Consider the following 22,343-nt stretch of genomic DNA (forward strand, 5'->3'; position numbering starts at 1 on the left):
TAGATTAGTTTGGACTAGATGATCCTGGTTCACTTACAGTGGAAGTTTCACCCTGACAAAGAATGAAACTGGAGCAATCTGGCGTAAAGCGCTGACTAACAACCAACTAACAAACACTGAATAACCTTTGAAAGGTTTACTAATAGATTTTTGGAAATACACTCATTTCATTTCTTTCCATGAGGTGAGGTGGGAAGGTTGTGTGTTCAGTATTAAGTTGAGACTACTGGTGATCACAGAGAGAGCACATTCTGAGAGCTTCAGCCTGCAGTCCACCTCTGAGGGCCCAGGCTCCAGAGAGAGAGAGAGAGAGAGAGAGAGAGAGGTGTGTGACTGACGGGAGGAATTCCTTTGGATTCTCCCTATCTTATGGCTCCTGAGAGCAGGCAGGCAGGCAGCAGGGCATTATGGGACGCCTGGGTGTCAGTCACCAGATGGAGGGACTGAGCTGTGATGAAGCCATTTCCATCTTAAAAATCTAAAATAGTTGACACGAGATAACTACTCACATCTCACATTGTAATGATTGGCAAATTATGATTTGTTTGTACACATTGATGCAAAATGGCTGCTGAATAGATTATCAAAGAGGCTGTGTTAGCTACCTTCTATTTGTAGTATGAAATAGATTTGTATTATTTCCAGTTTAAAATTGTTATCGATGATTTTAACAGAACAAATACATCATTTACATTTGTCTCTGATCTTTGAAATCAAATTAACTGATTGGTTGGGTTTACTGTCGTGTGGAATTTCAAAAGTAAAGTGTGCCGTGTCCACATTCAGAATACCAGCATTTTCAGAGTAGAGGCATTATTGATATAGGCAGTGATAAGTTGATTGGAAGGTCTGAATTCTACTGAACTCGTAAGGCATACATTAAGTAAATCGAACGTTGTCCTTTTTTTTTTGGGTGGACCTTAACTTTGAGCCAAAGTGAGGATAGTGCAGTTATAGCTTGGGAGGCATAAATGATTGGCTAGAAAGATCCTGCTCAGCGCTCAGAGGAGAGGAAAGCATGGTGATGACACGCTCACAGCAGATTCTGCAGATCTATCACCGCGCTCTCTCAAATGTTAATTTGTAGACTGAGTAGAGCTTACAATCTGTTTGGAGCTCAATAAAATCTGTGTTGTTTTTTAACTTTAATACTGTCCAGAGGGCTCCCTTACGGAGCGTCCACACGGCGGCGCGGGTTGAAGCTTGCCAGCGGGCGTGTCTGAAACTCGACCAACAACCAATCACATGAATCTCCCGCCCCGGACACACAAGCACGCGGTTTGATTGGCTAGAGCTTGTACTGGCATATGATTTGATTGGCTGACGCTTCCGCCGAAGCTTCAAAAGTTGAACATTGCTCAACTTTTGAAGCGAGCAACGTGAGCAAAGCGAAGCAACGCTCCCACAATGCAGTTCGGCGAAGCGTGACGTCACCCCATTCAAAGTGAATGGGCAGAAGCGTTGAAGCTTCAACGCACGCCGCCGTGTGGACACTGCGTAAGAGTCAGTACAATCGTTGGTCAGGAAGTTGTCCTAGCACATACCTCACAATCAATGTCATTTGTTATATTTCCGTTTTGTGGACAACCATATTATGATATCTTATTCTTTGTCAATTTACAGTGGGGAAAAAAAGTATTTAGTCAGCCACCAATTGTGCAAGTTCTCCCACTTAAAAAGATGAGAGAGACCTGTAATTTTCATCCTAGGTATACCTCAACTATGAGAGACAAAACTGAGAAAGAAAGTCCAGAAAATCCCATTGTCTGATTTTTAAAGAATTTATTTGCAAATTATGGTGGAAAATAAGTATTTGGTCAGTAATAAAAGTTAATCTCAATACTTTGTTATATACCCTTTGTTGGCAATGACAGAGGTCAAACGTTTTCTGTAAGTCTTCACAAGGTTTTCACACACTGTTGCTGGTATTTTGGCCCATTCCTCCATGCAGATCTCTTCTAGAGCAGTGATGTTTTGGGGCTGTCGCTGGGCAACACGGACTTTCAACTCCCTCCATCAGCCCTTGCTGATGGAAGGATGTTGTCACTCAAAATCTCACGATACATGGCCTCATTCATTCTTTCCTTTACACGGATCAGTCGTCCTGGTCCCTTTGCAGAAAAACAGCCCCAAAGCATGATTTTTCCACCCCCATGTTTCACAGTAGGTATGGTGTTGTTTGGATGCAACTCAGCATTCTTTCTCCTCCAAACACGTCTAGTTGAGTTTTTACCAAAAAGTTCTATTTTGGTTTCATCTGACCATATGACATTCTCCCAATCCTCTTCTGGATCATCTAAATGCTCTCTAGCAAACTTCAGATGGGCCTGGACATGTACTGGCTTAAGCAGGGGGACACGTCTGGCACTGCAGGATTTGAGTCCCTGGCGGCGTAGTGTGTTACTGATGGTAGCCTTTGTTACTTTGGTCCCAGCTCTCTGCAGGTCATTGACTAGGTCCCCCTGTGTGGTTCTGGGATTTTTGATCATCGTTCTTGTGATCATTTTGACCCCACGGGGTGAGATCTTGCGTGGAGCCCCAGATCGAGGGAGATTATCAGTGGTCTTGTATGTCTTCCATTTTCTAATAATTGCTCCCACAGTTGATTTATTCACACCAAGCTGCTTACCTATTGCAGATTCAGTCTTCCCAGCATGGTTCAGGTCTACAATTTTGTTTCTGGTGTCCTTTGACAGCTCTTTGGTCTTGGCCATTGTGGAGTTTAGGGGGTGACTGTTTGAGGTTGTGGACAGGTGTCTTTTATACTGATAACGAGTTCAAACAGGTGCCATTAATACAGTTAACAAGTGAAGGACAGAGGAGTCTCTTAAAGAAGAAGTTACAGGTCTGTGAGAGCCAGAAATCTTGTTTGTTTGTAGGTGACCAAATACTTATTTTCCAACATCATTTGCAAATAAATTCTTTAAAAATCAGACGATATGATTTTCTGGATTTTTTTTCTCATTTTGTCTCTCATAGTTGAGGTATACCTAGGATCAAAATTACTGGCCTCTCTCATCTTTTTAAGTGGGAGAACTTGCACAATTGGTGGCTGACTAAATACTTTTTTTCCCCACTGTATATATATATGTAAAATATATATTTAATGTCTTGCTGTTTGCTTTAGCTTTTAGTTTTTTATGCTAAGAGAAGCTAAATATGTGCAGAAACATGAGGGTTATTATTCCTCAAAGGAAATCTTGAGAAGTGAATCTTTAAGACATAAACATTCAAACAATATAAGCGATGACAACAACACAGCGCTGTATGAGAGACAGTGAGGTGAGGAATCCATGACTGTGCAGCATTACACTATAAAACATGCACGCTTTATGACACTCTAACAGCTTCAAATAAAAAGCAATGAAATGAGATCTTCTGAAACCAAAAACACCTTTATATACACTTTGAATAATGCTGAGAGAATGTGTGTGAAGGTTTGCTGATGTCTGACGGGTTTATGAACACACTGTCTACATCCAAAGTGGTCAAACAGAAGGTGAAGATGAAGGGAACACATGGGTACACTGGGCTACCAGGGCAAAGGTCTGGCTTGAGTCCGCTCCATTTCAGGTCAAATCCAAAATGTCCTTTTTGAACAACAGGGTCGTCCCTTTAGGGAAAACAAACTGCAAGCTTCTTGAGTTAATGTCTTCATCCAGTGGAGTTAAGTTGAGCAAAACCTCAAAACTTCAATGTTGTTGCATTCAGGTTTAACATAAAACGAAAAGATGATACCTAACTAACCTTAAAGTCAAGTATCATGATTGCCATGACGTTTTGACATAACAAAACAGATACACATTGCAGAGGAAAGGGAAAATGGGTTGTCTTGACTCAAGCCAGATCCTGCCCAGGACCTTACTTGCTGATAGAGTTGCGGCCTCGGTGCCGAGTTCTCGATCATAGTGTGAATCATGAAGATTAGAGGCTCATTCTCCTTCGTCTAGAGGAGCGCCGAGGAGAAAAAGGACAGAACGGTGTAAAAACACAGCAGCATGTGTTGCTTTGAGGATTCATGGCTTATGTCTAGGAGCTGGAAAAGGACTAAAGCCAGGATAAACAGCACTCTGTACGGGCAATGTACTGCGCTCTCCTCACTATGTTTTACTCACTGATTTGACATCTGATATACTGATATTGGATATGTTAAAGGACAGTTACTGTGTTTGTGCATAAACCAAGTTATTACAAATCCCCATAGTTTAGAGTTTAGTTTACAGTGATGATCATTTTCTGAAGCAAGTTACTGAGGATACAAATTAAACCTTTATAGAAAGAGGAACATCTCCTTACAGAGTCTCTGTACTTTGAGACAATAAACCCCCTCCCCAATTAGCATCCAAAGTCTGGTTTATCACATGACCTTTTGGAAGCGGAGCAGTCATATCCAATCATGCAGCAGCTGTGGGTTGGTGAATTCTAACACACAGGCCGAAAATAAACACACATTTAAATAACTGCCATCATAATCTGGGTGCGTACTGTGAACAGGTCACATTATGTGTTTTTCCTGAATAAGCCTGCTGCATATCATTTAGTGACAGTTCAATGCCAGTGAGGGTTAGGGACAGTGAACAACAGTTCTATTTTGAATAACTAAGCTGTACACCACAACATACTGAACTGAATTCCTGCTGTTATCCTGATTTATAAAGCCATGTAAACGCAGGTTTTTACTGCCCTTGGGTAAATACAATTGGGTATTACTATTTTAACTATTTAGCTGATCTAACTTCAGCTAATCTGCTAAAATGTAACGCATAACATTAAACTGTGAATATTAACAATACACACCAAAAGGGTTCAGAGGGATTATATAAATTCTAAATATCCATTTGTTTGATTTAATTTTTGTTTGCTAAGAAAATGCTTGAAATAGATTGTTGTATGGAACAGTGACGGATTTAAAGATGAAATATGGGCCTGAAAAGTATCATTGTATTTCCCCTCAGCTAAAAGGGATGGGTTTCCTCTGTAACAACACCGCACAGTGATGCGTTTTCCATCAATATTCTTTCATTGCAATTTTGTGAACTATATATATTTTTTAGCTTATTTCAAAATTGCAGATTTACTTGAAAGTAACAATTACATTCTTTAATCATCATCAGCGAGGTGTGCGGCTGGTCAGAGTTTAATTTCAGAAATCCTAAAGCACCTCAGACCACCTCTGCTGCTGGAGATTGATCAGAATATTGATCTACACTGTATATGATATGTTTCCATCACCGTTATGTCTTCAGTACCGTTAGTTTGCAGTTTGGGAGATCAGTTTGGAATGGACTATTAGTATGGTGTTTGATAAACAACATGTTGCCAATGTTCCTCACATCAGGATTTAGGTGCGGAAATAACACGTTCCCTGCTCTGAAGGTTAACACATTCATGGTCACAAACCTTTTTTACTTTTCATTGTCAAGTTATTGTCAAGACTATCTATCAGTACACAAATGTGACAATTCAGTCAAAATGAAAATAAATCACATATCTTTGATACATTAACATCATTAGCTGGCTGCAGGAGGAGTCAAATCTCTATTGCATTTCACACCAAAGCGGTTCCAGGGCCGGTTCGGAGCTAGAGCCTGATAAGCACCGTTTTTTCCTGTTCACGCCGCAGCGGAGCCGGCTCTTTTCCCCGAAAACCGGTTCTTACCAAGCTCGAAAAAAATTGTCGATCTGGAAGCAAGAACCGTATACGTCAAGTTTACGTCGGAGGGGGGCGAGATTAACCTGAGCTAACAGTTAAAGGCGAGTACGGCAACCTTGTGACTAGAACGCAACCACACACTTATAAAAAAAAAACACACTTTATAAAGTCAGGCAACACTAACCAGTAACCAGGCTTCGTGTGATTCTGTTTATTTGTGCCTTACTTTGACCATCCGTTCGCTGTTATTGATCATTGGAGAGCAGGCAGACGTTTTGTTTTGTATTATAGCAGCTATCGGATGGAATCAATACATGGGCTGCACAGGTTGTCATGTCCGACTATCACAAGTAGAATAATGAAAGAAAACGCCGGTAAAATGTACCTTTAGAAAACGGCTTATGCCACAATAGGATAGCAACAACAAGTCAAGATAGTCAGTTTAGCTTCGGTTGCTATGCTAACATCACCCATTTTATACAAACCAGTCTCACGGCATTTCGTGTTATAATCACGACATTTAATCTATTGATTCGTGTTCACCAACACGATTTTCCCCTTTTTTTCGTGTCACACAGAACAATTTTAAAGGCAATGTATTTCTATTGATAGTATGATTCGTGCCTGCACCACGTCTTTTTGTCGGGTCGGGTCTTGGAAGACCGGAAGCTGTGTGGTTCATAAAAACATGTTCTTACTCAATATCAAGCCACGATTATTGTTTTTAATTTTAAATCGTATAATGTCTGACTTTTTTTGCCATCCGTGAGGATAATAAATGGGGCTCAGAGCCTCAGAATACTGAAATCTGTATTTTTTAAATCTTTTTTTCCTTCTAATTTGTTATTCTTTTCTAAATAACACACTTCCAAGACCCGACCGGACGAAAAGACGTGTTGCAGGCACGAAACACACTACCAATAGAAATACATTGCTTTTAAAATCGTTCTGTGTGACACGAAAAGAAGGGGAACATCGTGATGGTGAACACAAATCAATAGATTAAATGTTGTGAGACTGTGTTGTTTTATACCAGAGAAACTTTCATAACAGCGTTGTGATGCCAAACAACATCAATTCATACTGACACACATTCACTTGAGGGGAATTTGGGATGGGGTATATTTATCAGCAGCTTGTGCGACAGTCAGAGAGTGAATACTTTACAGCCGCCGCCGCTGGGAGTTAAGGGGAGAATAAACTCTGGTGGACGAGCAGCACTGCAGCGGTCGGAAATGCCGCTGAAACACATTAATAAACAATGAACTAAGGCACTCTGGAGAAAAGTATGAGGTTGGAGAAGTAGTTATTTAATTTAATCTGGCTTCGTATGATTAAAAGCAACACGATCATCGACCCGACGCAGTCCCCCATTGTTGTTGTTGTTGTGAGCGCCGTTGGGGAGAAAATCAGTGACTTAAACGGTGACGTTATGACGCAGCAGCGGCAGCACCAGTCGGGCTCTGGGTGGTGTGAACACAACGGGGGCTGAAAGGAAAAACGGTTCCGAACCAGAAAAGCTCTAGCACGGAGCTAGAACGGGAGCTGCGTTGGTGTGAAAGGGGCATAAGAGATGGTACTCACTCAAGTTAGCTTGTTATTCAAATCCTAAAGGCCTAAAATATCAAAAACACTAGTGTGTTCCTGTATCTTACCTAAATGACCTAAACCAATACAAAGAACACACCAGGCCTAGAAACCGGTCAGAGAGAGTGAACCTGCTGTCCCAGGCTCACCAGCCTCTACAGCTTCATTTAACTGGGGGAGAGTGTGTTCCTATTAAAGGATTCTAGTACCCCTTCAAAAAAGGAGAAAAATAACAAGAACCAGAGACCGAGATAGAAGCCTGGTAAATACGTCATGGTAAGTGGTCATGCATGCATGTTGCATAGACAAATGTTTCATATCTCAGACTCAGTGTAGATGGAGATAGAGGAGAAAGCCCGGAAGTCCTCACCTGGCTGTCCAGGTAAATAAGGTTCCTCTGGAGGTGATGAGAGAGAACATCCGTCTGCAGGAGGCGCAGAAGAAGAAGAAGAAGAAGAAGAAGAAGAAGAAGAAGAAGAAGAAGAAGAAGAAGAAGAAGAGAGGAAGCAGGAAGTGACAGGACAAGGAGGGAAAGGATGAAGAAGAAGTCAAAGGGACATTTTCAAAAGGAAGAAATATAGCATCAGAAGGGAAGGCAGAACATGTGATGTCAGAGGGTCATTACCATGGCAACGCTACATATTTTATTTTCTGTCATTCACTTTTCAGTGACAGTAATACCAGGGAACATGTTTTAGCTGCCTCTACTTAACCACAGTTTATTTATCATAACAACAATCCTCCTCCAACTATAACCAGACTGTAGTTGTAATGCACAGATGATGGAGAAAGGAAGAGTTTTAAAAAGGTTGGCATTGAACGGATAAACACCTCATTCAATAATAAACTGGATATAGCAGAATCCTAAAGAGAAGTCATGTTAGATGTGAATAGTGGACGGTAGTGTTGTAGTACTCGAGACCGGTCTTGGTCTCAAGACCGGTTGTCTCGGTTGTCTTGGTCTTGTCTCCCGTTCTTATTATACATCCATGGTCGAGACCACAGCTGTTGCTGGGGATGTGATTGGATGTAAAAAGCCCTGTTAAAAAAATTCAACTAATAACGTGACTGTCACGCTCCTAAGTTCATGTCACGTTTATAATTTTGTAGGTTCGGGTGTTTTTGCTGGGTCCATGTCATGTTTTCTCTGGGTTATTGTCTGGTCCTTTTCCCTGTGTTTTTCCAATTGTCGTTAGTTTCCCTGGTGTGTCTAGTTTTCTGATTGTGTTCACCTGTGGCCCTTGTGTTTCTCCTCCCCTGCCCAGCTGTTTCTTGTCTTGTGATTAACCCTCCCTGTATTTAGTCTTGTCTCCTCCTGTGTTCAGTGTTGGTGCTTCTTTTGTTTGTGACTTAGTTCACCGGAGAGTGTTTTGTTTGTTCCAAGTTTACTCTAGACCTTGAAATAAAGGTGTTATCAAATGTTATCTGCGTTTGGGTCCTACCTGCTTCCCTCGGCGTATCAGTGACTTCACGTGACACTGAATCTTTGCCCTCATGCGCCGCAATGTTTGTAAACAGGGCACTGGTCTATACCGGCTGTCACCCCCCCACCTCTCGCCGTTCACACACACTCAAACGGTCTTGCAGTGAAGATGTCGCAAATTGTGTGTGTGTGTGTGTGTGTGTGTGGCTTACGAGCGTTCAGTGACGCAAACTCCTGAGTGTGAGAGAGAGGGAGAGAGAGAGAGAATGTGTGTGTGTGTGTGTGTGTGTGTGTGTGTGTGTGTGTGTGTGTGTGTGTGTGTGTGTGTGTGTGTGTGTGTGTGTGTGTGTGTGTGTGTGTGTGTGTGTGTGTGTGTGTGTGTGTGTGTGTGTGTGTGTGTGCGTGCGTGCGTGCGCGTTAAAGGGTTTTCCTTCATCCTGTGTGTGTTTGTCTACAAAAGTAGTTCCTCGTTGGTTTGATTCTTTTTTGTTGCCTAGACCTATATACCGTAAAAAGGATATTATGATGTTACACATGATATTGTAAGTGTATCATGTAGTGTTGGATTCATAGTAGTCTGGTTGCGGTCTTGACTTGGTCTCGCCCTGCCTTGGTCTTGATCTTGACTTGGTCTTGAACTCTTATGGTGCGTTTCCACTGCAGCGCGGAGCTCGCTTTAAGCGTGCCGAGCCGTGCGGGGCCTGTTTTTGGTTGCGTTTCCACTTGGCCTAGTACCGACTAGCGGGTCCTAATTCACAGTTTTTCTGGCCCCATAAAATTGTGGTTCTAGGGCCAGAAACAACCAGGCTGAGTCGGGCTGAGTATGCTAAACTAGAGAGAGAATCGCTGGCAAGGGGGCCACAACTACAACAAGATGAACATATTTGATCGTGATTTAATTGTAATACACGTTTCAAAATGATGCCGAAGTAACAACATACTGATACCGGTTAGTAAAAAACATGAATTAATGCTTTGACAAGTCTACAGACAGATGGCAGGCGAAAAACCTTTAAAATGTGCGTTGTCTAAATGGAGATCGGCTAAGCTAACGCAATATATGCTCCGACCATCCACACTCACAACAACGGCCTATAGACATAAATAAACCAGCGACTGTATTTGCCATGACACAGACAGTCTGTGGTTTGTACTTGTTTAACTTTTGTCTAGTTTTTGAACAGATACGAGGAGCTGTGAGCTTGAGTGCTAACAGCTAACGGCTGTGTTGTTTTTCTGGGTTTCTCATTGAAGATGACGTCACGGCTCTGCCTACACTGCGTTACTATAGATACTACCCCAGTTCCTAAACTGTAATGGAAACGCAGCATAAAGTGAGCCAGTCCTAACAAGGCCTAGCCATACCGAGCGAGGCCGAGCGAGGCCGTGTAGTGGAAATGCGCCATTAAAGTCTTGGTCTTGACTTGGTCTCGTCCTCTTAAGGTCTTGACTTGGTCTCAACCTCTTAAGGTCTTGTCTTGGTCTTGCTACTCTCCGGTCTTGGTAATGTCTTGGTCTCGGATTAGGTGGTCTCGACTACAAAACTAGTGGACGGGTTGATTATCATGAAGCAAGAAAAGTAGAATCAGAAGGGTGATGCAGCGATGATGATAAGGTTCTCTGCTCCTACAAAAGTATTTTGTTCATAACACACGCATGGAGGGCTGTCCAATACCATCAGCAGATATTTACAGCCAATAAAAACCCAGGACTAATGTGGCTATGATGTGAAAGAGAATAGAATGAGTCTCTGTCCACAGGTGCTGCAGTGCCGTTAGTTAACAACATACATGACTTTACAGGTATGCAGCCTTCAAGACAAGGGAAACAAACCACATCTTAACACTATCACCACATTACCATATCCAAAATCCCAGTTAATACAGAATGTAGTCTCATATCACAATAACAAATCACAAGCATTTCATTGGCTAGGTCTAAACACATGCAAATGTTTGAAGTGTTTGGTCCGGTCAACCAAAGAAACATGACTACATGCAAGTCTGCATGTTGTCTGATGCATCAACACAGGAGCCTGGGGGGGGGTAAGCGTGGACAGGAGCAGTGTCACCATAGAGAAATACACATGCTCAAACACTCTCCCACACTCAGATGCAAAAGAAAGCCCATAAATAAACACACCAATCCACAAAATGCCCAGCAAAATGAAACCCTCCAACCAGAATGTACAATAAAACAAGAAAGAAACTCCAGGACGAAATTGAGTTTGGGGTGTTCATCGAGCCAAGTGAAAGACTTTAGTATTTACCAAACACCTGCAGCTGTTCAAACTTGTAATCTGACGTCAAAAGTAAACCTGTCTCTGTGTGAAGTGTTAAAGAAGATCTTCTGGCACCAAAGAGAAAATCCCAGTTTCACTGCACTGTTGCTATGGTTACTTGTTACTGCACTGGTGACCTGGGTCGGAGATACAGTCGATACTTACACAAGTTGCAGTGAGTAGTGTCTTGTTCCTCAACCAACATCCAGTAGATGCTTTATGATTTTCACCCACCAGCCCCTTACTGACCATGATCAGATTTAGACAACTGTCAACCCAACTTTAACTGCGGATAATATTTTGATTTTGTCTATACGTTTTGTGGCACTTGTCCCCAATATGTACCCCAAGGTCGATTCCTATGTACATGAGATGTTACTAACTGTCACCACAGATGTTTTTTAAGGATCCATTAGCCAGAGCTCTGGAAGAAGGATACCAAATGTAAGACAATTAATCTATGGGCATTACCTCTGCTCCAATTTAACTTTACAATGGTACTGACAATGTCAACTTGGTGGTACTGACGCAAGTCTGCAGACCATACACGTCACCTAGGAAAGATAAATAACTGAACCATATTGTGTGCCAATGTACATGTCAAGCTATTGGAATGGATAAGTGGGAACTGCTGATAGTGATAGATCAGTTCTACTCTGCGGATTATCAATGTCTATACATGATTTCTTGACAATCGAACAGTTGTTGAGTTATTTCTGTCTGGACATAAGAAGTGGGCCAGTGCAGTCTTTGGCTCGCGGATGAACACACATCTTTCAGAACACACATCTTTCAGAACACACCAAAGCAATTTCATTCAGAGTCAGATTGAATAGTCTCACACAAAGAACCTTGCCTTGCAAATACACACAGGATTTGGATTTGACAGCTTGTTGGGAAAGCACAAATGCGTGCATGCACACACACGTACAGTTCTGTATACACCCAGTGCTGACCTTAGCGTTGGGCCCCTCCATACCCAGGGCCATGAGCTGAGACACTGTGTGCTCCCGCAGGCTGCTGATCTCCGCCTGCTGCCGGCGCAGCTTGATCAGGAGCAGCGTCAGCTCCTCGGGCTGCCACAGCAACAAACAGAGAAGAAGAGCTGCCTCACTGACATCATCACCATGATGCAGGGATCTGCAACCACTGATCATGTGTCATTCAAGAACGATTCATTCCCTATTATGAAATGATGTATTCAAGCTCTTTTAGATCTGGATGCAGTTTATTATAAGTGATGGTACTTTAGCTTCTGCTAAACTGCTATCCCAGGTCTCCCCCAGCCTGCTTTTTACATCCAGGTCAGTTAGTTAGTTTATATTTATTTATTCAGGAAATGTCATTGAGATCAAGATTTGCAATCTCACAGAACAACATACGCACCTACACAAAAAACAGTGTGAACCGAAACCTCACAGGGTGGTTTACTAGAAAAGTATAATATGAGGGCGCGGATCTTGTATATAAGATATATAAAGTCTCTCAAGAACATGTCGCCCGTATACTATACAAGATGGCGCCGCAGCGGAAACAACAACTTGACATCGGAGCTCTGTGAAATCAAAGCTGTCTCTATTCGACACCATCTTCATATTTCTGACAAACGTTTTCCATCAAACTGCAGGCACATTATCCACAGTCTGCTTCAAACTGAGATACAGTCCTCATCCTTGATCGCTGTTGCTCCAATTTAAAAGCAAATGTAATTTGACTCGTAGCACTGCATTGTTTGTGAGCACTGTCATTAGAGACAACTGTATTGTCAATAATTACATTTAACCAGCTGAGACAAAAGAGAAAATAGAAGCAGTAGGGGTCTGCTGGGAACAACATCAGTGAGATAGACGTAAATTCACTGAAATCAAGGGTTATATCTCACAGTGTTCAGTGTCGGGGGGGGAGGGGCACTTACCGTCTTGCCCTGTAGGGACTGAGGGGTGATGGACGGGGGAGGGACGCCCCCTGCTATGGACCGCCGGTCAACAGTGTAGCCGTGCTGTTGGGGGGAGGGATGAGAAAGGAGTGAAATCGACAGTAGAAGTTATTCTGGGATTCATTTCAGTAAGGGGATCTTCATTAAGTACAATTAGTTTCAAAGGAGAAACATGAAGAATCCCCATATGACTCCCCTTATGATATTGCTGTTCATGCATTACTTCTCACTGCTGTCCTGAGCCTCAGCCCCCTCAGCGGCCCCGAGGTGATCCGAGGGGATAGCTAACTGAGGGAGAACTAGCTAGCACATATAGTAGAACCAAACCACGTTCACATGATGACATTTGTTGCACACTGGACGAAGGAGTAGATATTATGCCATGTATTTTTGTGATGCAGCACCTGCCATACTGCATAATGCAGGGGAGTAGCAGGACCAGAGTCCACTGTGTCTGAACTTCCTTTACACAACATTTCATATCACTCTTACTGTGCATGTCCAATATGTGTAATATGTAATTTAAAGCGCTTTGAACACTTGAAAAAGCAAATTTAATGAATTATTATTATTATTATTATTATTATATGATGTGACTGGAGGATAAGATGTATTATATTAGCTTATTGATTTTGTTAGTGTAGATTGTTACTTAGTAAGATTAAAATGTTCTCATATGTTTCATAACTTGCAAGTATTTAGCCAATTCAAACCAAAGTATTGCAAAGCCCCTAAAATGTATGTAATCACTCTGCCAGAGGAACATCAGAGCATTAAAAGAGGAGCATCATTAAAACGAGAAGTAACAATAGGAAACAGTCAGCCATGGTTAACACTGCTGTCTGTTTGCCAAAATCTGCGCTCTTTGTTAGGAGCAGAGAACAATGATCGGACTCAATACATGTCAATGTAATTTAATTCTGCTGCTACACTGGGCTACATTTATGTATTGCTTGAGGTAGAACATTGTTAAACCAGAAAAGACAAAGTAAAATAAAACCTCCTCATAAAGCCATTCAATATTATATTTCATTTTACCCATAAAAAAGAACAGACAGCAAAAAGCAGGCCGCTTCTCCAGTGCCCCGACACTCTAACTGTAATATTTTCATTAGTTTTAATTATCTAGAAAAATTGATCCTATAATGCTGTTCTTAAATGATGTCTACTTAATGTTCCACTTTACATCGGCCTGTTATGCAACCCTTTTTTACTTTTATAAAGCGCTTTGTAGTGCTGTTTTTGACTGGAGTTTCACTCTCATCTTTGAGTCAAACCACAGTGCCAATGTACCTTTGCAGGGAGGCTCCTGTGCCAGGGGTCAGGGGTCTCCCTCCTGAAGACGGGCGAGGACACCTCGGAGTGGGAGCTGCTGGGGTTGTGGGGGTCCTGCTGGCGAGGGGGGGGGAGGGTGCTGTAGAGAGCCAGGGAGCCGTGAGAGGGTGAGGGGGGGATGGAGTGTGCCACGTGTTCCGAGATGTTGCCCATGGTCTTAGCGCTGGGCAGAGTGCCGTAATGCCCCCCCGCTGCAACACCAGGAGAGAAGGAAGTCAAATGGGGGGAGAAGTTTTTGATTCAAAATAGAGAGGTTCAAATCATCTACATTTCCTAATTAAGGGTCCATTATCGGGAAATCATGCCTTCTCACCCTTTTTTTTTTTTTTTTTTTTTAACTCTGACGTAATTTGCAACATTTCTAATGTGAAGACACATTCTATGTCTGACACCTAAAGTGGAACCGCAGGAACAGACGCACTGACTCATCTACTTTTGACGGATTAAGTGGATTATACAGCTCTAACTATTTGAAAGAAAGGTTAAAGTATAATTCTTAAAGTACATATAAGACTAGTGTATTTGCTTCGCCATGGCAAGGATGCTCAAAAAGCCAGAGTGTGAGAAGACACTTAGCTTTGTTAGCCAACTAGGCTAATTTGGACAATTCCCCTTGTTAGTCTTCCTGGAGGACAGGAAGTGGACTGTACCTGTTGGCATAGCCAGACTCTGCCTGGAGAAGGCCTGCCTCTGCTGCCACTCGTACAGCTGCCACATGGTGTCGTCCCTCATGGACCTCCTCCTCTCCACCATGATGCCGGTACTGGTGGAGGCGGGGCGGAGGGCCCGGTCATACAGGGAGTCTGCCGCGCTGCAGATGCTGTCGGGCCGGGCCAGGCTGTTGCGGGGCAGTGTGCGGTACCCCTCTGGGTACCGCGGAACCATCAGGGCTCGGTGGCTGGGCATGTTCCTCGGTAAGGTCTGGTAGGACGTTACACTGGTACAGAAAAAAGATGAGTAGTTAGTTACTCATAACTAACCACCACAGCCAAGGGTGATCATTTGGTCGGCGGTTAGTTTGCCAGGTTTATCCAGGGTATCTGGATTCTGTGTTGACTCAAAAAAGATAATAAAGGCAGTTATAAACGTCATTTGTTTGTGTTTTGATTCATCATCTAATGGAACAAAATGGAAAATGTGATGCATCAGCGTTTTCAATGTATTGCATTTTAAAAGGAAAGTTTTTATGATAATTAAGGCTCCCACAACTAACGGTGTGGAAAGCAGACAGGTGGAACAGGGAAAACCCATCGTGTGATTTCCAGGTGAGTTAACTGTAGAGTGGTAACCCTCAGTCTGCCACAAAATCTGTTTCAACTCAAGGACAATTCAACTTTTTGACCACAAACCCCTCAAGCTAAAAAACCATAGACACAGCATGGTGTTTGAAGTGTGCAACAATACATTAGGCTCGCAACCCAACCCTTCAAAGAAGGGGCTGAATGGTAAAAAGTTTTAAATATATTTTGGTGTATTACTCATTTACAACTTCATAACCTAAGTTCATGAATCCCAATGACATAAAGCAGTTATAAAAAATCAATTCAGTGGTAAGAGCCACATTATACAGACCATATTCCTGTTAGAAAGTAAGATGCAAATTAGCAAAAGACGGTTGCAAATATGTTATGTCTTTTTTTCTGACCTGAAATAATTTACTGTTTTGTGAAAATGTATAAATGTGAACTGAATGGATGAGTAATTGTTTAAACCAGAGTGTGATTGATAAATCTGGTCTCTGAAGCCGGAGGCGAGATTAGTTTAAAACATGTCTGTTTGACCAATAAAGATAACTTACAGAGCAACATATACTCAAGGGTTGGATCAGGGAGTTGGTTGACATCTAAGATATCGTATATATTGTAATGTGGTTACTACACTTCTTATCCTTCCCTTATACAGTAAAGAATACTGAGTAAGAATAAGGGCTTGACACCTTGCTGTTATCAGCAGCAGTGGATCATGGCTTTAATCAGGGTGTGCTGAACAGGAACCAGATTAGCGATCTGTATGTGCGTGCTTTGACATGTATGGTGTGCTTGACTGGATTTAATTATCAAACTACTTTTGTTAACAGAACTCTGATTTACTTTCACTTTGACCCAGGAACACAGTGAAAAATGATGGGCTCATTATCTCTGCAGCCGTTAGCAGCTCATCTTAAATGGAAGTGTCCTTGTTGACCTGGTGAGGGCCTGGGATCCTCTGTGGTCTCTGTTCCTCTGTCCCTCTGTCAGCCTAACACACAGAGCATTACATTACATTATATTACATGTTACTTGTTAAGCCTGACCCGATTTTGGGAGTCAGAGGCCGTTAGAGGCAGTCGGGCATTCGCGGCGCCCTACTCAGGTTGGTGTGTCCCGCACCGTCGTCTCTATACGGCAAATTTGCAAACCTCCCGCGGCCGAAAAAAGTCGGCCAAAGAAGTCACTCTGATTGGCTGTTAAGCTTAGCGAATCACTGCATGAGAAGCGAAGCGGAAGTGAGGGACCAAAACAAACGATTAAGAAGGCACACAGACGGCTAATCTTTTTCATTTTCATCTCACCTGGACGCAAAGTTTCTTTTTTATCATAGCGGCCTGGAATGAAGACAGTGAAGACCAACTAATCAGCTTGATCCAGGAGAGGCCACCTCTGTTCGACATCACAGAGAAGCTGTACGCGAACCGAGTAGTCAAAACCGGACTCTGAAGAGAGATTGAAACTGTACTTGTTTTATCAGGTAAGATTCTCTTTTTTTTCATCAATTGAGCTCTTTAGCAGAAACTGTTGGTTTGTTATTGTTTGCCAGCGTACAGTGACGTTAACGTGAAATATAATTTGTTATTTCAACATTGTGTTTTGTTGTTATTGTTTGCTAGCTGTTGATTGTTTGGCACTGCATAGATATGAATTGGACATGCTAACTAGCCACAATGCTTAAATAGTTTATTTGTGTGCTTCAGAGAAAGAGCAGAAGAAGAAGTGGGAATCTCTGCGAACCCAGTACACCCGGTACAAGAAACTTGCACCTTCGGGTAGTTCTGGAGCACCAAAGACCGGCAGACAGCAGTGGATCCTGACCAGGCTGCAGTTTTTTTTATTGTATTGCACACTATTGACTATTTTTATCGTATTGTATTTTTGTATTGTCTGTACACGGTACAGTTCTTTGAATTATAATAAATAAACCACTTTTTGCCGCTACTGCAAAATGCAAAACTTTATTTCGTACCTTCATACTACAGCCATTAGAGAATGAGGATACAATTAGCAATACTACAATAAAAGTCAGATATGTACATGATGATACATCATTTGCCTGTCAGTGTTATTTATATATCTTTGATTATAATTACTGATGCATGGAATGTGGTAGCAGCAGTACTTTAAGGTTGCCAGCCACAATGCTTACATAGTTTATTTCTGCTTAAGAGAGCTGAAGTGGAGGAGCTGATTTAAATTACATTATATACTGCTGGGTAGCTTATGAACCCAGACGCAGGCGACGTAGCGGACGTAAAAGTCGGGACGCGTTGTTTGGTCTCAGGTTGGTGTGTAGCAGCCTTTAGACAATAAAACGGACACAAAAGACCGGTTGGGACGCGTCACCTCATGTCTCCTACATCTTGGCCATGTTTCGCACTGGAACACACCGCAAAGACTTCAGCCGACGGCCAAGTTGCAAGTACGAACTGTGCATGGGTGAGTGGCAATAACTCTCCTTACCAACAGGCGGCGGTAGTGTGTATTCATGATTCAAAAGAGGCAACAACTGGAAGACAGGCCGTTTCTCAATCGCGAGGAAACTGGCTTCCAAGCTAATATTTCAAGGATACTACGTCATCGAGTGCCGCCGAAGGAATTTTCCAATCTCCAGCATACTTGGAATTCCACCGAGGCCGCGTCCTTGGTTTGGGGGTAATTTCGAGGCTGCACATGGGTAGACTTTGCATCCTTCAAATCACAATGCTTTGCGCACGGACCAATTTCCCCAAATCGGGCCTCTCATATGACGCACACCTGCACACTTGCTAGCCTGTTCCACTCTTCGTTTTGCGAATGCCAGGAAGGATTCTTGCCTAGCTTCTGAAGGAAGTGACTCGGAAGACATGTGCTACCAAGCAAGCATCCTCGCGATTGAGAAACGGCCACAGACTGCGTGATACACAGAGAGAAGAAGAACAGACTGCGTGATATAAACAAACAACAAATAGCGTGTGCGTTCCATTTTCACTCTACAGCGAGAAGCTCATGGTGCTTTCCCGAACCTGTGTCGAGAGCTGGAGTTAAATGAAATCTCAGATTTGCCTTCTTAATAGTTTGTTTGGGTCTGTCACTTCCGTTTCGCTTCTCATGCACTGATTCGCTAGCTGAACAGCCAATCAGATTGATTTCTTTGGCCGACGGCCTTTGGGCCGACAGCCTACCGATTCAAAATTTCGAATTGATGGTGGAAGGTGTCGGCATGGCCAAAAATACCCAACGGTGCAGTACACACCAATCTGAGTAGGGCGACACAACGCTCATCGACGGCCCGACATCTATCAACGCCGAAAATCGGCTTGGTGTGTCAGGAGCTTTAGACACTTTTATCCAAAGCGACTTACATACTCAATACTGTGGGCAATTCCAACAGGAGCAATTTGGGGTAAAGTGTCTTGCCCAGGGACCCAACGACAAGCTGACTGCAGTGGGGTTTGAACCTGCGCCACACGCCTCCTCTCGCATAACACTCTTTTTTGAACTCTTGCCACAACCATCAGCTTTAAAGTGGAACTCCCAGACTGGAGTTCTTTAAACGGCTTCTTGAGGCTGGCTCCAAAGAGTCATGTGCCCCTTTCACACCAACGTAGCTCCCGTTCTAGCTCCGTGCTTGCGCTCTTCTGTTTCGGAACCAGTTTTTCTTTTCAGCCCCCGTTTTGTTCAAACCGCCCAGAGCCCGAGTGGTGCTTCGCCATCGAATAGGACGAATACGTCCTATTCAATGGCGTTAGAGCTAGCTGTTGTTAGCCTCTGCATGTGCTAAGCTCAAAATACCTAGCTTTGCAGCATTCAGCTGTGTGGAGGTCAGAGCAGCACTGCTGTCACACTGAGTAAAACAGAGTTCACTTTATGTTTTTCTAACGTTTTTCAGATGGGCATTAAGGCTCAGAGTTAGACCACTCCTCAACGTCACACCTGCACTAAGCAGTCAAATTAAATCAAACAGAGGCGGGCTGCACTACTCCTTTGTTATGTTGGTAACGAGATGAAGGACGAGACAATAACCTTGAAGCCTGATGGCTGAAGGCGCACTACTGTGACCTTACTGTTCTTAACTATACAGGTCATCTTCTCACATCATCATCACTTCAATTCATATTGTTTTTAAATGGCAAGAGCTTGACAGGAGCTTATATCCATTTGTCAGGGCCCTACATTATCTGCTCTACATATCAGAGCATTCAGCTGCTAAAGAGCAAATGTGTATTTTGTTTCTTCTAATTGCAGTTTCATTTCAAATATATTTCAGCAGCTTTTGTGAAAAGCATCATGTTAACCATTTCAGGTAGGAGCCTCTGCAGCTTCTGTGTCAGCTGACAACTGACATTACAGCTGATGATGGCTAACAGCACTCAGTGCTGACTGATAAAATAACCTGGCCTCTCAAACAGAACATAACACAAACAAAGGGACAAAGATGGTTAACTGGCCTGTTCTAATCCTGTGTTCTGATAGCTGGGGTTACATTTGAAGACACAGAAAATAGATGTTTTGAAAGAGAAAGCAAACAGAAGATTTTGCAAAAAAGCAAATGGTTTAAAATACAACAGAGCAATGAGGACCCACTCACCTCCTGGTGTCTTCTTCCAGTCCTCTGGTCTTCTGCGTGCGGACCCAGTGTTCCAGCTGCTGCATGGAGTTGGTTCTGGACAGGCCCCGCTCCGGCTCCTGGACTGGAACAGGGGACGTTCCTGGAGCCATGGCCAGGCTGCTGTCCCCCTCTGAAGGGCTGCAGTCCCCAGAGTGCCCCGCCGCTGCGGGCCCCGGGCCGTTGGCCTGTGGGGGGCCGTGGACACTGAGGTGGGCGTGGCTCTGGCGGGACGCGGACACGGCCGCTGCGATGGCGGCCGCCTGGGCTGGCTGCAGCTGGAGGCTGCTGATCTTAGTCAGAGCCCTCTCTGCACTCGGGTCTCTCTGGAAGCCATACCTATCCCCCCCACGCACTGTAGCATACTTCCCCGCATCTCTCAGAGTAGCATATCTATCCCCCTCTCGCAGCGTACTGTATTTCTTCACTTCTTTCAGGGTGCCGTATTTGTCCACAACTTGTATAGTGCCATATTTGTTCTCCATCTCCCTCATCATGTCGTACCTCCCTGTCTCCTTTAAGGACAACTGTCTCCTAACTTCCTTCTGGGGAACATATTTATGTCCATCTTTTTGGAGTGTGTGTCGGTCGCCTATTTTTTGCAGTGCGTATTTTTCTCTCTCCTTGGTGAGCAGGTACTTCTCTGCATCTTTACACAGAGCGTATTTCTCCTCCTTCACAGTGCACCTTCCATCCTTGTTTTGAACAGCATACTTCTCCAGGTCTTTGTGGATTGCACACACCTCTCCATCTTTCTGCAACAAGAATTTCTCCCCGTCTTTTCGCAGCATGTACTTCTCTCCATCCTTCTGGAGGAAATACCTCTCTCCGTCTTTCTCGAGCATGTAGCTCATACCGTCTTTCTTCAGAGAGTACCTCTCTCCTTCTCTCTGTAAGGTGTAGTACTCCCTCTGGCCGTTGTGTTTCTCTAGGTCTTTTTGGCGTTTGTCGTCTGCTTGAGATAGAGAGTGTTGTCTCACAGGCTCGCGGTTCCGCTCGTTGTTCTGGATTTCAGGCCGGGTCAGGACTCTGTGGTTGAGAAAGTTGTTCAACTCCTGAGGGGTTCGCTGATCTACTTTCAGCTTGTCCTGCCTGGTAGCAAAGAGAGAGATGAATGTGACAAAGAGTGACAGACAGAGTAACGTTTTCTAAGAGATGTCAGACTTCAGCGTCTGACAGACCCTCAGTCTCTGTCTCACTTCCTGTCTTTCTCCTCTGATCTCTGTTGGAACTCATTGACAGTGCCGGTCTGGACAGTCAGGTTCCACTGGGCGTTGGGTTAGTGACGGTAAAGAAATATGGGTGATTGCTTTGGAATAACTTCACGAACACATCCTAGACTTTACGCTTGAGAGCTTTTCCCTCAGTAAGATATTTGGCGGAAACAGAATAAACGTTATATTGGACATTTTCTAACTTTCAAAATCTTTTAGTTTATCTAAATCACTATATGTAGATGTAGATAGGACACAATTATCGTAACACATATAAATCTGCCTTCCTCATAACAGTGTTTTCTAGAAAAAAGAAGACAAAAGTCTGACAATTTGACAATTGTTTGCCTTTTGCTGCATGTCATCCCAATAATGATAACCCTACCATAGAAAAGAATGATGCACAGACCCTTTACCTGCACTTCTCTCTCAGAGGTGTCCCATGTTCCCAGATCTCAGCAGTTCATTTTTGTGCAAAAAAAATGAAGTTGTTTACAATGTTACAAAATATGAGCTTCAGTTATTTTCCCTTTTTAAATGATGTTTCTGTTGCTCATTGGATCTGATTAAAGGGGAACACGCTGGTGGAAAATCAGCAAAGTTGACTTCTTAATGTAAATATTTAAAGCTCCTTTAAGAATCACGATATCACCATGACAACAAGTTCAACCTTGCCTTTCTCCTAGTTGGAACCCTGTCTCCAGTCTTCATGAAACTCTTAAGTTGGCCCTTTTAGAGGCATTTAGGAGGACTCTAGAGATATGATAACACACTTCATGAATATTACAGCACAGCGCTCTAATCTGCAGAAAAGACTCTGTGTCAGATATCATTTCACAACTATCACATCTGTCTGTGGGATGTCCCTGTGTGAGGAGGACCCACCTTCTGACGGGTTCACTGTGGACTAGCGCAGCATCCGTCATGACTTTCATCCACGACTCCATCTCTTTGGCTGTGTCAGTGCAGAAATAATACGTCCGCATGTTGGGGTGAGTGGCCTGGCAGGGTGGGGGCGGGGGAGCATATCGAAAGTGAGAGTGAGATAAATAGAGCAGACACAGATAGATCGAGAA

General features: G+C 43.2%; 1 protein-coding gene across 13 annotated transcripts in view; it reads right to left on the bottom strand.

Annotated features, from left to right (window-relative positions):
* LOC307021479 (pleckstrin homology domain-containing family A member 5-like) overlaps positions 1-22,343 on the bottom strand; it is a 211,534-nt gene that overhangs the window by 20,606 nt on the left and 168,585 nt on the right. For 8 of the 13 annotated variants that reach the window (XM_079653620.1, XM_079653626.1, XM_079653625.1 and 5 more), the window contains 8 exons: positions 22,153-22,268; positions 20,036-21,145; positions 14,866-15,152; positions 14,174-14,406; positions 12,860-12,943; positions 11,901-12,020; positions 7,611-7,664; positions 3,866-3,946 (listed from right to left, as the gene is read on the bottom strand). In XM_079653620.1, the coding sequence (XP_079509746.1) occupies positions 3,866-3,946; positions 7,611-7,664; positions 11,901-12,020; positions 12,860-12,943; positions 14,174-14,406; positions 14,866-15,152; positions 20,036-21,145; positions 22,153-22,268 (2,085 nt within the window). The remainder of the gene's footprint in view (positions 1-3,865; positions 3,947-7,610; positions 7,665-11,900; positions 12,021-12,859; positions 12,944-14,173; positions 14,407-14,865; positions 15,153-20,035; positions 21,146-22,152; positions 22,269-22,343) is intronic. The other 5 variants (XM_079653622.1, XM_079653624.1, XM_079653628.1 and 2 more) reach the window with 4 other exon arrangements.

The sequence above is a fragment of the Notothenia rossii genome (genome assembly GCF_949606895.1).
Source record: "Notothenia rossii genome assembly, chromosome: 10".
Taxonomy (NCBI): domain Eukaryota; kingdom Metazoa; phylum Chordata; class Actinopteri; order Perciformes; family Nototheniidae; genus Notothenia; species Notothenia rossii.